Source organism: Xyrauchen texanus, chromosome 44 (genome assembly GCF_025860055.1).
Source record: "Xyrauchen texanus isolate HMW12.3.18 chromosome 44, RBS_HiC_50CHRs, whole genome shotgun sequence".
In the NCBI taxonomy this organism is placed as follows: domain Eukaryota; kingdom Metazoa; phylum Chordata; class Actinopteri; order Cypriniformes; family Catostomidae; genus Xyrauchen; species Xyrauchen texanus.
In genome coordinates this window covers 8,306,748-8,324,137 of record NC_068319.1, presented here as the reverse complement: position 1 = coordinate 8,324,137, position 17,390 = coordinate 8,306,748, and the positions used below count along the sequence as shown (strand labels likewise).

Genomic DNA, 17,390 nt, shown 5'->3' with positions numbered 1-17,390 from the left:
CAGCTTTAGTATAAATCCAGCATTTAATTGCCATAAATGCCTAGAACTCACGTTCGACTTATTGCCCAATTTACTTTCAATGGAAATTCGAGATAAGCTTCATAACATTGAGTTTTATATTTGTGATATATATATATATATATATATATATATATATATATATATATATATATATATATATATATATATATATGTATTTAGATCTGTGAAAGCTTTTATATTAAATGCTGTGATTTATAAGAATGATAATCACATATTACATGCAAGTATTTCTGTCAGTTCAGAATGTAAACAAACAACAAATTTCACCCACTTACAAACTTCGACATGTGTAGGTCAGTCAGGAGTAGGGCTGTCCATCTGCCACTTTAACTAAATAGTATTCATACAAAGAAAAAAATGAAAAATTCTCAAACTTTGTTTAAACGGGACTGTTGCGAGTTCAAAGCGTTTGCCGCGGCCCGCGCGCGCCAATTAGATTTTCGCGGCAAAATAACGTCATGGGCAGCGTTTCCAACATGTACTTCTTCCTCATTCTACGGGATATGGCCACAAAACCTGAATCTTTAAAATATTTGTTTATAGCATATGAGCGCTGGATATTGCTTTACTAAAACATTTAAATTAATCTGAACACACTCAAATCTTTCCTTCAAGTTAATGGAATAATCAGGGTGTTTTTAAATGCTGAATGTGGGCAATAGCTTGCTGTATGCAGTTAATCCACACATCAGCAGAAATCTAATTTAGTGCTACAATCATGCCATTCATTCCATTCTGTTTAACAAACAGGTCTTTGGTAATCTCGTGATGAATGGCTGCTTTGCATCTCTCCATCAGCGACCTTATTTCTCTAAAAAGTGTGTCATCGGGTAGGCTACACCACTCTGGCATAAATCTAAAATAAAACTGTTCCAAGAAAGCCTCTTCTTACTTGTGTACTCCATGAATTTCAACTGCTCGTTTTTGTTCAAAATGACTGTGCCATGTTTTCCAAAAGATGACTAAAAGCTGTGAAGAGATAATTGTATAATACAGGTATTTGTAAGACGGAACATTTGAATAAAGAAATGGGGAGGTCAGAAGAGAAATGGGCGTGGTTGTTGTCAGACTCCTCCCCCAAAGTTGTTACTTGTGAAACAGTGTTTTAATTCAAAGAGAATCATGATTTTATGGAGGGTTTTGGTTTGTTTATTTGTGTCAGCTTTGTTTAATAGCTTTTTATGTCAAATGTGCTGAGCAAGCTGCTCTGGCAAGAAAAAAAAAATTATCACACTCTTTGACAAACATAATGGTTTAAGTATGTACAATGATAATCAATTTTTTATGAGTGCATCCATCCTGGAAAGTTCCACCAGTGTCAAAGCAAAAATCTCAGTTCTAGTTGATGCTTGGCGACACCAAATTCCCCTTTTCCCATTACACTAGTGTGAACAGCTTGAACAAACTGAAAAACAAAGCATTTTATCTGCATATTATACAATGACTGCACAGCGATGGATTGTTAAAGACAGATTTAGTACTTTACTGTACTCTAATGCATTTTCTTTGGGAAAGCAGTAGTGTTTGTGCATTTTTACTCAACAACTGGCTATTCCTGTATATATGAAACACCTTATGGTAAACCAAACTCAGGAAAAGTTGAAAAGGGATTTAGGCACAAACAAATCTATCCAAGTCAATAGAGAAAACATGCCCTGTTCTCTTTGAGATACCCAAAGAAGTACAGCTCAGTTTCATTCAATGCCAAGTTCAATAAAGATTAGGAACATTTAAAAAAATATGTATCTGGCCTAAAAGAGCCATAAATAAAACTTTATTCTCTCAAAGTATTAACAAGCCACAGTGTATCCCGTGGCCGTCAACCACAGCACTTAAAACTTGTATTAAAGTCCCAGTCGTCAGGTCAACAGACCCGTTCGAGAACCTCCAGCGTTATGTTTCACCGTCCTTAGAAAACAAACAAAAAACAATGTAATAACACTGTAACAAACTGAGGACGGAGCAGCAAGTTGTTCCACCTCTGACGTGAAAGGGGTGAGTGGGGGCAAAAAAAATTCAAAACTTTAATTAAATGAAATATTGAAATGAATCCTCAACCTCATTTCACAAAGCTAAAGCTGCATACGCCAATGTCAAAATTTCACTCTCTGAGTTAAATGGATATATCACCCAAAAATGAAAATTCTGCCATCATTTACAAGTTCATGAGGATGACAGAATTTTCATTTTAGTGTTAACTATCCCTTAAATGCTTTTTTCTTCCACTGCTCAAATTCACACATTTCTTTCTGTTGCATTAGCTTTAAAATATAACACAATTCTCAAAATAATATTAATAATAGCAATAAGGATAAAGATAAAATCTCTAGCAGCAAAAGAGAAAGGAAAGGTTGGTAGGTTTGGGAAAGCCCTGCTTTAAGGAAGGCATGTGTTAGTGGAGGGAGAGGACAACGGCGCAGCTCATCTGCCATCTGCGGGGGTCCGACTCAGGGTGAGCGATGTCATGACTCGGCTGTAACGCTCGCACAGCTCCAGCGTGGAGTAGGAGGGCAGTTTGGGTGGGTCGTGAAAGCTTTTGATCTCGGCTGAGCAGTCAAGGAGTTTGGGAAGGAAGTCGGTCAGTTTCTCCTGGAGATTAGCTGGAGGAGAGCGGGGAAACAGCGGGAAAGAGTTTGAGCCGATGTCACAGTGTGCGTGGGACAGTGTGGATAAACAAGCACCTGCTCTCTCTGCTGAAGCATCACAAATAGCTCAAGTCCTAACAGAACATAAATTATCCTCAGACAGAAAACCCTAAGTCTCTATGTTACCCCTTAAATACAAATGTAAGCATTTTTCCCACCTGTTTTGTATGTATCTGTCCGCGTCTCGTAAGACTACAAGGAACACCCACTACATGACACGCCCACTCCAAGTAACACCCCCCTTGGATCACAAAGTGACTCTATTGGCTGAAAGAATTTTTTAAATCCTATGCAATCGCTGTGTGATTCATGTTGTCTTAACTATGTAAAATGAACAAAGAATAACTTTGAAATTCTATGTTACATATCATATTATTACACCAAAGATATAAATGGTGAAATTAAACATTTCTCTGTTCTGTTTCCTCCAGTTAGCTCACAAGACAAACTATTATCCTATAACCTATAAGCCAATTAGCATGCAGCTAGACAATTAGCCTGCTAGTTATACAGTGGAACAGCTTCTCTTTATTTTCATCATGTTTCTCATCGTTGTCACCACCTAGTGATACAGTGTTATGATTGTATTCAATAGAACTTAAGTTGTGGTATATTTAATAATTTCACAAACTTTTGAACACATGAATGTGACATCCAACTGGTGAAAGACTTTAGCATTTTGCTGTTTTTTATTGCAACTTGTTGTGGGCGTGCCTTGTAGTAGTCTTGCAGGAAGCAGACAGACCCTTCACAAAAATCAGATCACTGTTAAATAAACCTCTCCTCAACAAAGTCCATGATTTGAGGTTTCATTCATGTTGGTAATACAAATGAAGAGCAATAGTAATAATGATGCTTGCCATAGAAAGCATTCTATGGAAGTTGTGTGTTGCGAATGCCACTTAACAAAAGCCGGAGTGTTTAATGTAGACTTACGTTCCATTTCCTGGCCCAGATACGAGCACCATCGGTTCCTCATGTCTTCCACAGCCACCATGTCTTTCTCCTCCATCTCATCCACCAGCAGCAGTGGAATACAGGCCACCACCAGCTCATTCATGATGGTCAGACCGGAGTTCACCTCACTCTCTTCGCCGGTCTCAAAGAGGGCGGTCGCATGTTCGTTCAACTTCTGCAAGACAAGCACAAAGAAACAAAAGTTAGGCTACATTCGCTCTAGACATGGAATGCATCATCGGAGAGAAACTGCATGCAGTGATAATTTTCAAAGCTTTTATTTTAGTCATTTTTGATGAAAATAACTTTTATTGTAAATTTAGACTAAAATGGCATATCATTTTATTCAATACATTTTTTTTTTATGACAATAATGTGTAAAATCACAAAAACACGTATCAAAACAAACTTTAACAATATATTCAATTTGAATTTTTTCCTGATAAAATGTAAAGATTAATATGTTTTATATGTAAGATTATACAACATGAGGAAACTGTCCTGAAAACACAAGCTCCTGAAATAATAGCACATAATGAATATACTGAAGTATAAGATACTTTTTAAAAGTTACTCTGTTAAGAATTCCTAACGTTTAGACAGTTTAGCATATTGTGTTACAAGAGTTTTAAGGAACCAGCATTTTCAAAGCGCAGGTTATGCATTCTGACTACCGCATAACTTATTTTGCCAGTTCATTTGCTTCATTGACTGTGCAGATGCAAGTTGTAATATTAGGTTTATGTTGGGGAAACAGCAGATTAATCTCACATATACAGGATGTGTTTGAGTAAGCAGATTACTCATATAGTAAAGTTAATTGTACAGGTGTTTAGCTCTAGCAGCTCAAGAGGGGAAATCCCCCAACATACTATGACTAGATTATTTGAATCAGTTCTTGTTAGTGCAATGTGTCTTGCATATTATCTTGCAGTAATATTTTTTTCCATCAACAGAATTATTTTGCCTAAAACACTTATCGACAATAATTATCACTACGATGTGTCTTTTTAAATTAGTCTTTGCTATCGTTGACCAAGTAAAAAAAAAAACTTCCTCAACAAACATTTGTGTCAGTAATTTCATTGACGAGAGGATCATTGACTCAAAGGATCCCACACTTTTAAAAAAAGGATTTCCATAACTTTTCCATGACCTTTCCAGTCATTCACCGAATAACAGTTTTTAAAAATAATTTAGTTTCAGACAGATTCACTAATGAATCATTCACGGTGATTTGTGATGAGCGAGTTCCATGAATTTTGACACACAACTTAAAAATTCCCAGACATTTCAAAGATATACACAACCGTGAGGATCCTAGAATTCAGTATAAAGAAGAAAATAAAAAAAAACTCAAACACCCTTCACAAGCCTTCGTCCGTTCAACAAAGCGCACTCCACATCCGAGACTGTTCCGGACCGTTGACGTAAAAGCTGGCTTTCTTGCTGGAGCACTTGAATGCTTTGATCTTCAAAAGCAGCAGTAAACTCACTGACCCCTTTTGCCAGTCTGTTTTGGAATTAGCAACTAGCTACAATGCGCAAAAACATCGCAGTACATTAGCTATGTCAATGTTAGCGATATTTTCAATTGAAGACAAGCAAATGGTAAACGGCACAGCTTGAGATGAAGCCAAGGCCTCTGCAGTGCTCAGAAAAGGTGAAGCAAGGACAGCAACGTACTTCCCACTAATGCGTTTACACTCAGAGCACTCCATGCTTCCTATTCCAGGACTGATGATTACATTATGCACAATGGCTGTGTGGGGGTCACCGGATGCAGGAAAGAGGTTCTAGACCTAGACACTCATAAATGGAGAATGGCAGTAGATATCAATCAAAGCTAAAATGTATTATAGCCAATACTGTGAAGGCAACAAATGGACCTTTTAAAATTTTGACTTTTAGATTTTAAAATTCAAGTGAATCCAAAGGGCATAATTCAAAACTTATGAAAAACACCCACTTCCTCTTGAAATTTCAAAACCACACATATGCAAACTATTCCCTTCAATGAACTCAATTTATACAGATTTGTTCCAATAATTGGCCTTGCATCTAAAAAAGCACTAGTGTTTACAGGAAAGTTAGTGCAAGTCATTGAGGAGATTTTAGCACTGATTTGAGTGCAGTTTAACTGTTGGGAACACAGTTTCAGCTGGATGAGCTGGTCATAAATCAGGGTAAATATGGGGTCATTATTTACCAGTAGGCACTCTCTGCGGTAATGGGCAATAAGTTCCTCATCATGGCCTCTGTACGGCCCTTTTGCCAGGAGCTCTTTGTTACACTGATAGGAGTAGATCAGGTACATCAACGCTTCCACGTAACTGCAGTGAACAGAACAGGATCATCTTAATACTGCACAACACTGATTCATGATTTAAATAAAAAAAAGGGACAATTCATTCTTTACAAATAGAATAAATTTAAGGAAATCGTTAAAAGGTAGGTTGAAGGTTTCTTAAAAAGGAAACTCTGCTTTGAAGCAAGCTATAATATGTTGCCATCTAGTGGTGATATTACAGCAAACAGATCTCCTGAGGGCTCCTTTGGTGTTCCTCATTTTTCAAGACAGAGTATATCTTCTATTAAAAGACAAAATTCAAGAAATAAAAGACTAAAGCTTCACCTTTTCTTTAGGAATAATTCCAGCCCAACCAACAGGAAAACTGTTGTCTCACGGAAATTCCTGTAATCCTGATGCCACATCTGTTTCCAAGAAATTAGCATAAATGAGGTTTAATTAAAAAGAAATTAAGAGGAAATCACTCACTGACTTCCTTCCCTCAAGTCAACAGAAACACCATTTGCAACCCATTTATCTTAAGTAATGTGACATTTCACAGTGAAATTGCATATTCAACAAGACATTGTCCTTGCAATAACATACACCAATGAGTCTTCACAATAAGATCATGTACTGTGTTGAGAAAGTAAACAGGGTCAATTTAAATTTAATTTCAAGTAAACTTGAAATGCATAGATGTGGAAAAAGTGAAAACATCAGATCTGATGGTGTCCAACAATTTTAATCAACTGGTGAAAATGCTTCTATTTTGCTTTTGTAAATTTACATTTTTCATTGCAATTTATATGGTCAGCAGAACAACTTCTGTAAAATATTTAATAGAAAAATATAAAAAACAAAAATGGCCTTGAATTTTTTAGTATTTGCTTAGTACTCTTTTCGCATGCACTCGAAATGATATCGACTCCGCAGGTTTGTGACAAACCTGATGATCCATGTTATCCAGCATGATTTGAGAATGTTCCAGAGAGCATCTTGTGTGCTTCAATAAAAGCAAAGGTAATCTGACCTTTTGTACAAAGGAGTTTACATGCTCATTTAATTAGTGACCAAGACATAATTCATATTCATTTAATCATAAATCTTTTTTTAAACGAATAACTTCGTTTTTAATTGTTCAAAATCCTAAAACTTGGTTTATTTCCTGATTTAAACAACATTTTAAATGTGTTCAGAATTTTGGATCCCACTGTATGTAACCTCTAACCATCATAAACAAAATTCTCACCTCGTATTCCTCCATGTTCACCTCATCAGGCTTAATGAGCTCCAATTTAGCACGTGCCACCTTCATGATGCTCTTACACCTGCAGGGAACAACAGGGTCACCACATTAGAGCTATGGAGTGACTCACGGGCTGCTCTCATAGACGAGACGCAGAGATGCATTCTCTGGCCATGAATCATACTTTATTATCCAAAACAAAATGGAAAAATGTTCTCTGGAGCGTCGCATCTGAGGCCACACTTGCATCAATCTAATTAAGTTGCTCAAAACAGAGGAGAAAGAAATCAATTTGCTTATGAATATGGATCACATCCCACACTGGAGCGTGCAGCCTGCTCTGGAGACGCACAAGACAGTGTACCGAGACAAAAGCCCGTCGGGCATGCAGACAGGAACCTGTTCGGTAACACAATGATCATAAACTGCAGCAGACGCTTTGGCGAACTGATAATGACTGTGACAGTCTGGAAGTCCTAACAACAGCATTGACCTTTAGCAAAGGACAAAGCTCTGAACAGGGTTCCCTTTTAAGGCATTAGTTAACTGTTTTGTCAAGCTATGGCATTATGTGTGGCTAATGCTTGTCAATTTGGTGCTCCGCTCAGCTGATTTTATGGTATGATCTCAGTTCTTTTAAGCAAGCAATTGACGTAAATCTGAAAATAGCCTCGAAACAACTAATTCATTTTACATTTGCTTGATTTTGAGAGAGATGATTTGCAATGAGATATCATTTATACCTCTCATCAAAGCCCAGGTTTCTGTCAGCAAACTGCATGAGCAGAGTTCGCTCCAGGATCTTCTTGGGTGCCTGGTTATGTATGAAGTAAACAATTACATGTTGAAGTCGGTAGTCCTTCTCAGGGGGCGTGTCTTCCTGAGCAAATCTCAGTAAACGAGTGTACTCAACTTTCATTGCCTGTTAGAGAGACAGAGAAAAAAGGCAAGAAGGAGAGAGCGATAAAGAGAGAATTAGAGTGACTGAAACATTAATTAGTGATCTGGATAGAGAAAATAAAAACCTCAGAAATTCACCCTCTTCATCCAGACAAGATCATCAGTCAACAAAATTTAGTGCACCACAATTAATAAATGTTATAATATACAGCTGGAGATAACAAATTGCACAAAGTAACAAGAGGCCTATACAGTGCTGTCCCAAACATCTTTAAACTATTTACATTTACACATTTGGCAGATGCTTTTATCCAAAGCAACTTAGTGCATTTATTACAGGGACAATCCCCCATGAGCAACCTGGAGTTAAGTGCCTTGCTCAATGGTGGTGGCTGTGGGGATCGAACTAGCGACATTCTGATTAACAGTTATATGCTTTAGCCCACTACGCCACCACGTCATAGGGCTGAAACGATTAGTCTATGTTACCGTCAACAATACAAAAAATTTTCGACAAAAATTGTCATTGTCGAATAGTTGTTTGATCTCATTTAACGTAACATGAGATCAAATTAAACTCTAATGATGACGAGCGAGAGCAGCACTGCAGTTCACACCTGACTGAGCAGGGGAAGAATTACAGTCAGCTCACAGTCCAGATGCACTCTAAACTTTGCAAACAGCTTCAGGTGATGTACATCACAAAGTACAAGGGAATTATACAAAAATATCAAATAAGTAAATACAGAAGCACTCTCGTTGAGAGCGCCTTTTCTATGAGTTGCGCCAATGTCCCGATCAAAAGCTGCGTTCACACTGCCAGCGACACGCAGCGACAAAACAACCTCATCTCATTCATTTTCAATGAGAGCTGGCGACTTCCGGCAACACGAGCTAATGATTAATCGTTGCAATAATCGCCGAATGATCGTTCTAATAATCGTTCGATTAATCAATTATCAAAAATAATTGTTAGTTGCAGCCCTACTATTTAAGTTACCTTTCACAAATCAATTCACAGATGTTTTCAGTCAATGTTACTAACTGAACAAAGGTCTTGTTACTCATTTAATTTGAGTGCATGTTGTGTGAAATAAATAATATTGCATAGGCTGCCTATCAGTGTTGGTTTATACATTTTAATGTTTAGCTGACAGCAAATTGCGATAGTATTGCCCACAGTACGACAAGGAACGTTTGTCATTGTCAGTAAAACATTATGAAGCAAACTCAAACCTACATTCACTCCAAAGTACGGTAAATAAAGAATAAACATCACTAAATTAACAGAACAAGAAAAGGTAGGTTTAATACAACCTGCAGACAACATACATAAAAAGGTCAGAAGTGCCACATTCGGTTATTCGAACATAATTTACTTGGTTAGCCGGTTAGGATAACCTGGCATAAACCTGGAATATCTATTGGAATAGTTAGCCTGCAAGCAAGCAGATTTGAGAAAGTGAAGTTAACAACAGTTGCCCTGTTATCAAAGCTCATAAGCTTGCCAGAAAAATAGAAAATCTTGGTTTAAGTTAGGTTTACGGTAAATTACCCTGAAACTTATATGGCTAACCAAATAAGCCATGAGCGAAAAAGTGTAACCCCCAAAAAACCTGTTGCTCTCACATCTTTAATCTGAAGAATAAAAGAAAGAAAATGGTGTCAAGTTGAGATCCCAAGGAAAGTGAGATGTTCAAAGGGAAGGGGTGTGGTCAAAGAGCAAATGAGATGTAAAGGTGGGTGTGGCATGCAGCAGGTCATGTACCTTGAAAAAGGCTGCTTCAGGCCCACACTTGTCATAAACACTCCTGGATTTGCCAATGGACATTATGACACCCTGCATGTTTGGGGTCATCATCGCCTGCCCAAGGAGGGAAGGATATTACTACACCGGCCACGCCTCCAAAACTCTCATTGGGCAGTCTGCATGCCAATCACACCTCAGCCACCAGCCAATAAACTCATCTCATGCATACATAAGCCAAGCAACTGAAATAAACTAATTAGCTTCCTATAGAAAAGCAAATTCATTGTCATGCCAACAGCACTTACATTTTCAAATAAAACTAAATTCCAAAGAATCATGCTGCGTTATTGTGCATTTTGATCCTTTAACACAAAAGCCATATTCGGCAGTACAGTTACAAAAAAAAAAACTGTAAAAAAAATTATGCTTAGGCTACATGCTAATGCTGCATGAATGTTGGGGGGTGGGGTGTTTGTCAGGCAAAAGAGAAAATAATACATTTTACAGGGGCTATTCTTATCTCAAAAGTCATGACATGGCAAAACTGCATTGGAAAAAGAAAGTACAGTTAGTAGTTTGGGAGTCTTTTTGGAGCAACTTGCAAATAATGTAATTCTGAAATGGGATTGGCGTGTCAGAACGGGTCGTAAAGGGGATGCTGGGAGTTTTAGGGCTGCACAGAAACTCATGCCCAAACAGCCAGGGGCTTTGAGCCTCCAGGACGTCTACCTCGTCATCATAACCTCCCTCATTCGACTGAATGACGAAGGTTCCTACATTAGGAATGGCCACCTCCACCACCCGCTGGGCTGCGGGCAGAGAAGAGGTGGAGTCGTCTTGCTCAGGGTCAGGGGGAGGGCAGGCATCAGAGGTCACCTGGTGGTCGGGATGAGATGACTGAGAAAGACAGAAAGAGAGAGAAAAAGAGAGGAGGAGGTCGCCGGGAGAGCAAGTGTGCGTTCTCATGGGGAAACAAATCCAGTTCATCTTTATCAGCACAGAGTGAGCTTAACTTTATTATCATTTCAGTTAGATTGTGACAAATATTTAATTTTTATACCAAATAACCTAATTTGTTCTAGATCTGATTTGGTGCTTTAAAGATGCCAAATGAGTTTCATCTAGATGGGGGAAGCAATATGCAAATGTTGCTTGTGATAAAAGCTCAGAACCACAACATTTCCAACAAAGGGCAAAATGATGATGGGCTGTATGGACAGAGAGCTCCTTTGAACATCTCTGTGTGATCAGAATCAAATAACCAAAGACCAGGTCGTTCATTAGACAGATGAAAAAGCACAAATAGCATGACATGAGAAGCAAAGTTCTTATTTCATGTCCTGAAATCTACACAGATTGAAATCTTGTTTTTCCCCATTAGTGGACAAGAAAACTTTGCCCTACATTCCAAACTAATGAAGAGCAGAATGTTATAAATACACTTCTAAAGATTCTCTCAATTCAGAAATGATTTTTCAATGCAAAACCATTCAAAGTGTGGGTCTCCGAACCTTCTGTGAAATAACAGCGAATGTGAGTTAGCCCAGACCTTATTCTTCATACACACTGCATAACACAATGACTCTTACTGTGTTGAGCAGTGCCTCTGGGCTCTTCCCATCTTGTTCAGCTGCTGCTTTGGTGATGGCTCTCTCTGTATCCTCCTGCAGGTGTTTGGAGTCTCCGGTGGGCGACTGCTGCTCCATATACTCTGGGTCCTGCTGGGAGGCTGTTAGGGGGAGTAAAAGACAAGACAAAAGTGCATTTTATTTTTTACCAAATATAATGTTAGTCAAGGTTTCTTACCCCAAAAATAGTCATAATTAAATGTATATGACCATTTTCCCCTTAGAACTAAACAGGCTGCATTTGTTATGATCAGTTAACCTCTTCAAATGTTCAATGATCTAGTTTTGAAGTAGCAATAACAACAAGTTATTAAAAACGAAATAAGTATTGATATCAGGGTTCATACAGATGCTTCAAAGTTAAATTAAAGGACTTTCAAGGACTTTTTGTTATTCGTTTTTCAAGGACTATGCTCAAGATGTCATTAAAACAAATTCTTTATTTGTAAATTTTTAAATAAATATATTTTAACCATTCACAGTTAATTTAGTTTCATAAAAAAAAAAAAAAAAAACAACACATATTACAATATTTAAAATGTAAACAGTAGTCCATATAACTCATGTGCTGTATTTCATGTTTTCTAAAGTCGCACAACAGATTTATGCGAGGAACTGACCGAAATTGCAAATGGGTAATTCTCAAAACATTTTGACTTTCCAACGTACAAAATATTTACAGTTTCCGTTCAGTTCAGTATTTGCCTATAAGCGCTGAGGGTAAACTAACATTAATTTTTATTCATAAAGGTCAACTTGGCTGTTGTTCTTTGTTCATGAATGAAGCAAGTTAACACTAACGAGGGTTAAATGGGTTACAACCTATTTTGTAAAAAAATAAAATAAAAATAAAAGTAGTTTGGAAGTCTTTTAGGAGCAACTTGCAAATCATGTAATTCTGAAATGGGATTGGTGTGACAGAACGGGTCGTAAAGGGGATGCTGGGAATTTTAGGGCTGCAGAGAAACTCATGCCCAAACAGCCAGGGGCTTTGAGCCACCAGGACGTCTACCCCGTCATCATAACTTCCCTCATTCGACTGAATGACAAAGGTTCCTACATTAGGAATGGCCACCTCCACCTCCACCTCTGTATTCAATGGGGCACAATACCAAATATTTTTGTGAGCAAAAATTAGTTAAAATGTGAATTAATAACTTTTTAATATGCTGGGAAAAATCCCTAAATGCATATTTAAGCGTTAATGACACCAATGCCATGAACTCAAGGGACAAACATTATTTTTAAATGATTAATAATACATTTGTTTTTACTTTTTTTGTACACTTGTTCGGCCTTGCACTAATGCTTGTGTTAAAAATAAGTATATATTAATTTTTTCTTTTTCACGACTAAAAAAGGTCAAGGGACACGTTTGTCAACATATTTTGATATTGACCCAAATGTTGAAATAACCTAGTTTTGTGAGACACAAAGGTTTCTTTACACAAAGTGGCGCTAGAGGGCTCACAAAATAGAATCCTACATTGATCAGCATTCAAATCATTCAAAACGTTTTACATCTTATATAATTGTTTCACCCTGGAGAGTAAATTGTAATTAAAACTGATAGTTGCAAGAATTCATACATGTTAAATCTGCCACAGCAGTATCTATAAAATATATAAATTTTTGAAATCCTCCAATAACACTTGATTGTGATTGACCCATTCTGAACAGCGCTGCCAAAAGTAACAGGTGCCACGTGACAGCCGTCTAAGCGGATTTTCCGAAAATAAAGAAACACATTTCATTTATTAAATGATCGGTGCATCCCTAGTTATGATGTCAATCCCTTGACGATTTTGGAATTATCTGTTTTTGCAGTCCAATCATATAAATGTTATGATTGGACTATAGACAAACCGTTCTTGTGAAGATTGGAATATGTCTACCTAGTACAAAGTTTCATAAATCAGAATGGAAAGCCAAAATTTCAATGAAGTGACGTCTTTAAAACTTGAGCTGAATACTGAGTGTTAGTACACTGTACATGTGTTGAGATTATACTTTTCTTTTTACATACTATATAGTAGTGAAGTATGCATATTTTCGGATGCAGGGTAAGATTAATAAGCTGACCTGCGTTGTCTGGAGGGCAGGGCTCTGTATTCATGGGCTGGGCGGTCAAACTAGAGGCTGCAGCCAGAGCCAGCTTCTCCTGCTGGAGTTTACGTGCCTGTAGAGCATCCCATTCCTCCATCTCCCTCTCAAAGAGCTTGTTATCTGCCTCCACATACTCCTTTAGATCAGGAGGAAGCTTGTCCAAACCACTGAGCATCTGCCCTGTCTCTTTATCAAACTCCTCTGAGAAACATAAAAGGACAGTCAGCAATTCACACATACACTAAAAGTGGTTACTTAAAATACATTATAAAATTAAAAAGTACTTAATAAATGTCTGTGGTGTTATTGTGCACAATTCATAAAAAAAATAAAAAATAGTTTTCATAATCTTCAATCAAAATGTAAATCTTTTTTGCCTCTGAAACAACTTTTATTTTCTGCTGATGTGACCAAGGCTAAGTGTGCAGGGAAAAATAATATTATTTTAATAATTAATAATATAAAAACCCAATAGATATAATCCCATCCCACTATATCCCACTTAAAATGATGTGACTTGGAAATATTTTCATATTATTCATGTTAAATGCATTGACAATACCATTTTACATCAAACCTTCTCAGCCAAAAATATGTGCTTTTTTTCTACTCTGCGCATTAGCTGTGCTGGTCTCACATAAGAGACTCAATAATTAACGAGCAAATTAGCATATGCAGATGAGGTTACCTTCGATGAGGAAGGGTTTTTTATCATCAATGTACATGAGGCAGTACGCGCTGGCATTGCGATATCCACCAAACGAGTCTCTCACCAGCTCCTCCCAGGATGATTTTGTAACAGAGATGTCATTGTACTTCATCCATCGCCGGTGATGTGGGTCATAGATGTACGCCCAGTAGTGACCCGCGTTTGCCTGACCCTCATGGACCAAAACAGCATGCAACCGGTACGGCACCTGAAACAGAAATGTTCATGCGATATACTCAGAATGAAAATAAACTAGTAATTTCTGTGGCGTAATTTCTGAGATGGTTAAGACTGTATCAGAGATCTTATACCATGCATTGTGCATTTAAACAGTCATTGCATTTCAGACTCCAACATTTCTCACCTGCATCATGGACTTGTCAGAATACATGAGCTCTATAGTTCTGTGGATTCTGGATATACTAGCTTGCAGATCTGTCACAAACACACAACAAGGGTTCCAATAAGTTGATGTACAAAGCCTAAAATGATGGGAAACAGAAAACAGGCTGTACAGCAGTTTCATTTTGTTTACATGATGAGCATGTATGTGTTTTGCACACATGTGTAATGACATCTATATGCCTCTATGCAAGTATAAATGAACAAAAGTGTTTGCATGTGTATATATAATAATGTTCATGTGTGTGTCTATGCAAATTATGAACACTCGATAAAAAAATACCAATAATGTTACCAAACGCATCAAAATTATTTCTACATACGTTTCCATCGATCATGATATAAATACTGTAGCTATTGAAGGTGGGGGTGGTTAATTGCTTGTTTTTTAACATTGGGAGGGGGTTACCCTGAGACTTTCCTTTTTACTTTAATGCATAAAGCTCAAAGTGACTCAAAATGTGCGAATCTAAGTGAATGACAGTGTGAGGATTTGCATGGATGTGAACGGTTAGCTCTGAAGTGCATATGTGCATGTGTGTTTGTACCCCTGGTGTCGTACTCCACTTCGCTCCTCCAGCGGTGTAGACAGCCCTCCAGCACCCTCAGCTCCTCCTCTGTGATGTGTCGTGGGGCGGGGTGCATGGGCAGGTCCTGCGGGACACGGGACTGAGTGAATGGTTTATGGATTGGCACCCGCTGCTGCTGTATCTGTGGACCAGTGCTGGAGCCCTCTGCAGAGACACATGCATCCGGCTGCTCCCCTGTGCTGTGAAGGTCAAACAGAACAACTCAAATAAACACTACAGTATCTCAGCAATATCTCAGGCAACTGAAGAAGACATTAAAAATTGGGCTGTTCTTTTCATATCAAAATATCAAAAAAGATACAGTGTTGAGGGCCCACGGATATTAGAGGCATTGAAAAAGTTAGCTGGTTCTTGCCTTGCTGCAGATGGCAGCTGTGCAGTTGTGCCACCAGGTGGGGCTGTTGTATCAATGTCTTCTACAGGTGATATGCATACAGGCTTGCTGGATGCAAACTCCATGGCATACTGGAGAACATCAGCCAGAGGAAACCGCTTGGGCCCTGAGCCATAGCTCAGATACCTAAAGTAGTATTACAAAGAACATTCTAGGCATAATGATTTTAACTAAGAGGGAGAACTATTTAGCAACAGACCAAACGCACAGAAACAGCAATTAAACAGACTCACTGGGTCTCAGTTTTAGTCAATCTTAAAGCAAACTACTACCAAATTTCTGGCAGAAATGGAGCATGTCTTTAATCTTTACTTTAACAGTCTTAAAACGTCTTTTATGTCTAAAACTGAGATTTTCCTACTACGTTAGTTGACAGCGAGGTCAGCAAATATTTGAGGTGAGGATACAGTTAACAAACCTCTCCAGTCGTTGCTGTAGGATGGTCATTTGCTCCTTTAGTCTTCTGATCTCCTCTCGTTTTATCCGTGTGGTATCTCGGTTTCTGTCCATGTACCTGAAATCAATTGAATTCTTATGGTTTGATGCTAAAACAACTTGATTAGACAACAAACAAAAAAACTAAACCAAAACTAAATACACAACACAAAAAAGAAACAAAGTAATAAAATCAAAATGTCCCTGTCCACTTCTACTTAACTTTTATTCTCATTATAAACTGGCACTGGCTTTCTGTTTGCATCCACTGAATGCTCTCACTATAGCACTTCATTGTGATTTTCGTAAGAATCCATCCACCAAGACCACCTTTTCAAAAGCAAACCAAAGCTGACCACACCAACCTGTCCATGTAGAGCATGGAAGGAAACTCCAGCTTGTTGTGGATCTTCTCAGGTCGACCTAAGGCTTGATTAAACTCAAACCTAGACAGTTCAAATGTCAAAACCGGTGGGAGTTCTGTAAACCAGTGCTGAAAAAGAAATAATAATAATAATGCCAAATGTCTCATTGACTTGGCAAACATTAATCAAATGTAGAGAACTACAGTTAATACTCAGGGTTTGGGGGTTTGTTCAAATCCTAAACCCTAAGTTAATGAGTGGTGGTGGCGTAGTGGCTAAAGCACAGGGCTGTTAATCAGAAGGTCACAGGTTCTAACCCCACAGCCACCACCATTGTGTCCTTGAGCAAGGCACTTAACTCCAGGTTGTTCCAGGGGGATTGTCCCTGTAATAATTGCACTGTAAGTCGCTTTGGATAAAAGCGTCTGCCAAATGCATAAATGTAAATGTAAATGTAAGTTTGAGCAAAAGTGATAGGTACGCATTTATCCTGAAATAAATTCAATTTGTACAGTGAGGAAAATAAGTATTTGAACACCCTGCTATTTTGCAAGTTCTCCCAATTAGAAAACATGGAGGGGTCTAAAATTGTCATCGTAGGTGCATGTCCACTGTGAGAGACATAATCTAAAAAAAAAAATCCAGAAATCACAATGTATGATTTTTTAACTATTTATTTGTATGATACAGCTGCAAATAAGTATTTGAACACCTGTCAATCAGCTAGAATTCTGACCCTCAAAGACCTGTTAGTCTGCCTTTAAAATGTCCACCTCCACTCCATTTATTATCCTAAATTAGATGCACCTATTTGAGGTCATTAGGTGCATAAAGACACCTGTCCACCCCATACAATCAGTAAGAATCCAACTACTAACATGACCAAGACCAAAGAGCTGTCCAAAGACACTAGAGACAAAATTGTACA

General features: G+C 38.0%; 1 protein-coding gene across 3 annotated transcripts in view; it reads right to left on the bottom strand.

The window, feature by feature from the left end:
* Positions 1-1,179: 1,179 nt before the first annotated feature.
* usp25 (ubiquitin specific peptidase 25) overlaps positions 1,180-17,390 on the bottom strand; it is a 32,103-nt gene continuing 15,892 nt past the window's right edge. Inside the window, exons 11-26 of one of the 3 annotated variants that reach the window (XM_052117216.1) lie at positions 16,463-16,590; positions 16,081-16,176; positions 15,624-15,788; positions 15,227-15,447; positions 14,641-14,711; positions 14,256-14,484; positions 13,544-13,768; positions 11,423-11,562; positions 10,563-10,730; positions 9,852-9,947; positions 7,927-8,105; positions 7,187-7,265; positions 6,280-6,359; positions 5,854-5,977; positions 3,624-3,819; positions 1,180-2,642 (exon numbers count right to left, since the gene is read on the bottom strand). In XM_052117216.1, coding sequence (XP_051973176.1) covers positions 2,464-2,642; positions 3,624-3,819; positions 5,854-5,977; positions 6,280-6,359; positions 7,187-7,265; positions 7,927-8,105; positions 9,852-9,947; positions 10,563-10,730; positions 11,423-11,562; positions 13,544-13,768; positions 14,256-14,484; positions 14,641-14,711; positions 15,227-15,447; positions 15,624-15,788; positions 16,081-16,176; positions 16,463-16,590 — 2,376 coding nt within the window. In that variant the 3' untranslated portion in view covers positions 1,180-2,463. The remainder of the gene's footprint in view (positions 2,643-3,623; positions 3,820-5,853; positions 5,978-6,279; positions 6,360-7,186; positions 7,266-7,926; positions 8,106-9,851; positions 9,948-10,562; positions 10,731-11,422; positions 11,563-13,543; positions 13,769-14,255; positions 14,485-14,640; positions 14,712-15,226; positions 15,448-15,623; positions 15,789-16,080; positions 16,177-16,462; positions 16,591-17,390) is intronic. The other 2 variants (XM_052117217.1, XM_052117218.1) reach the window with 2 other exon arrangements.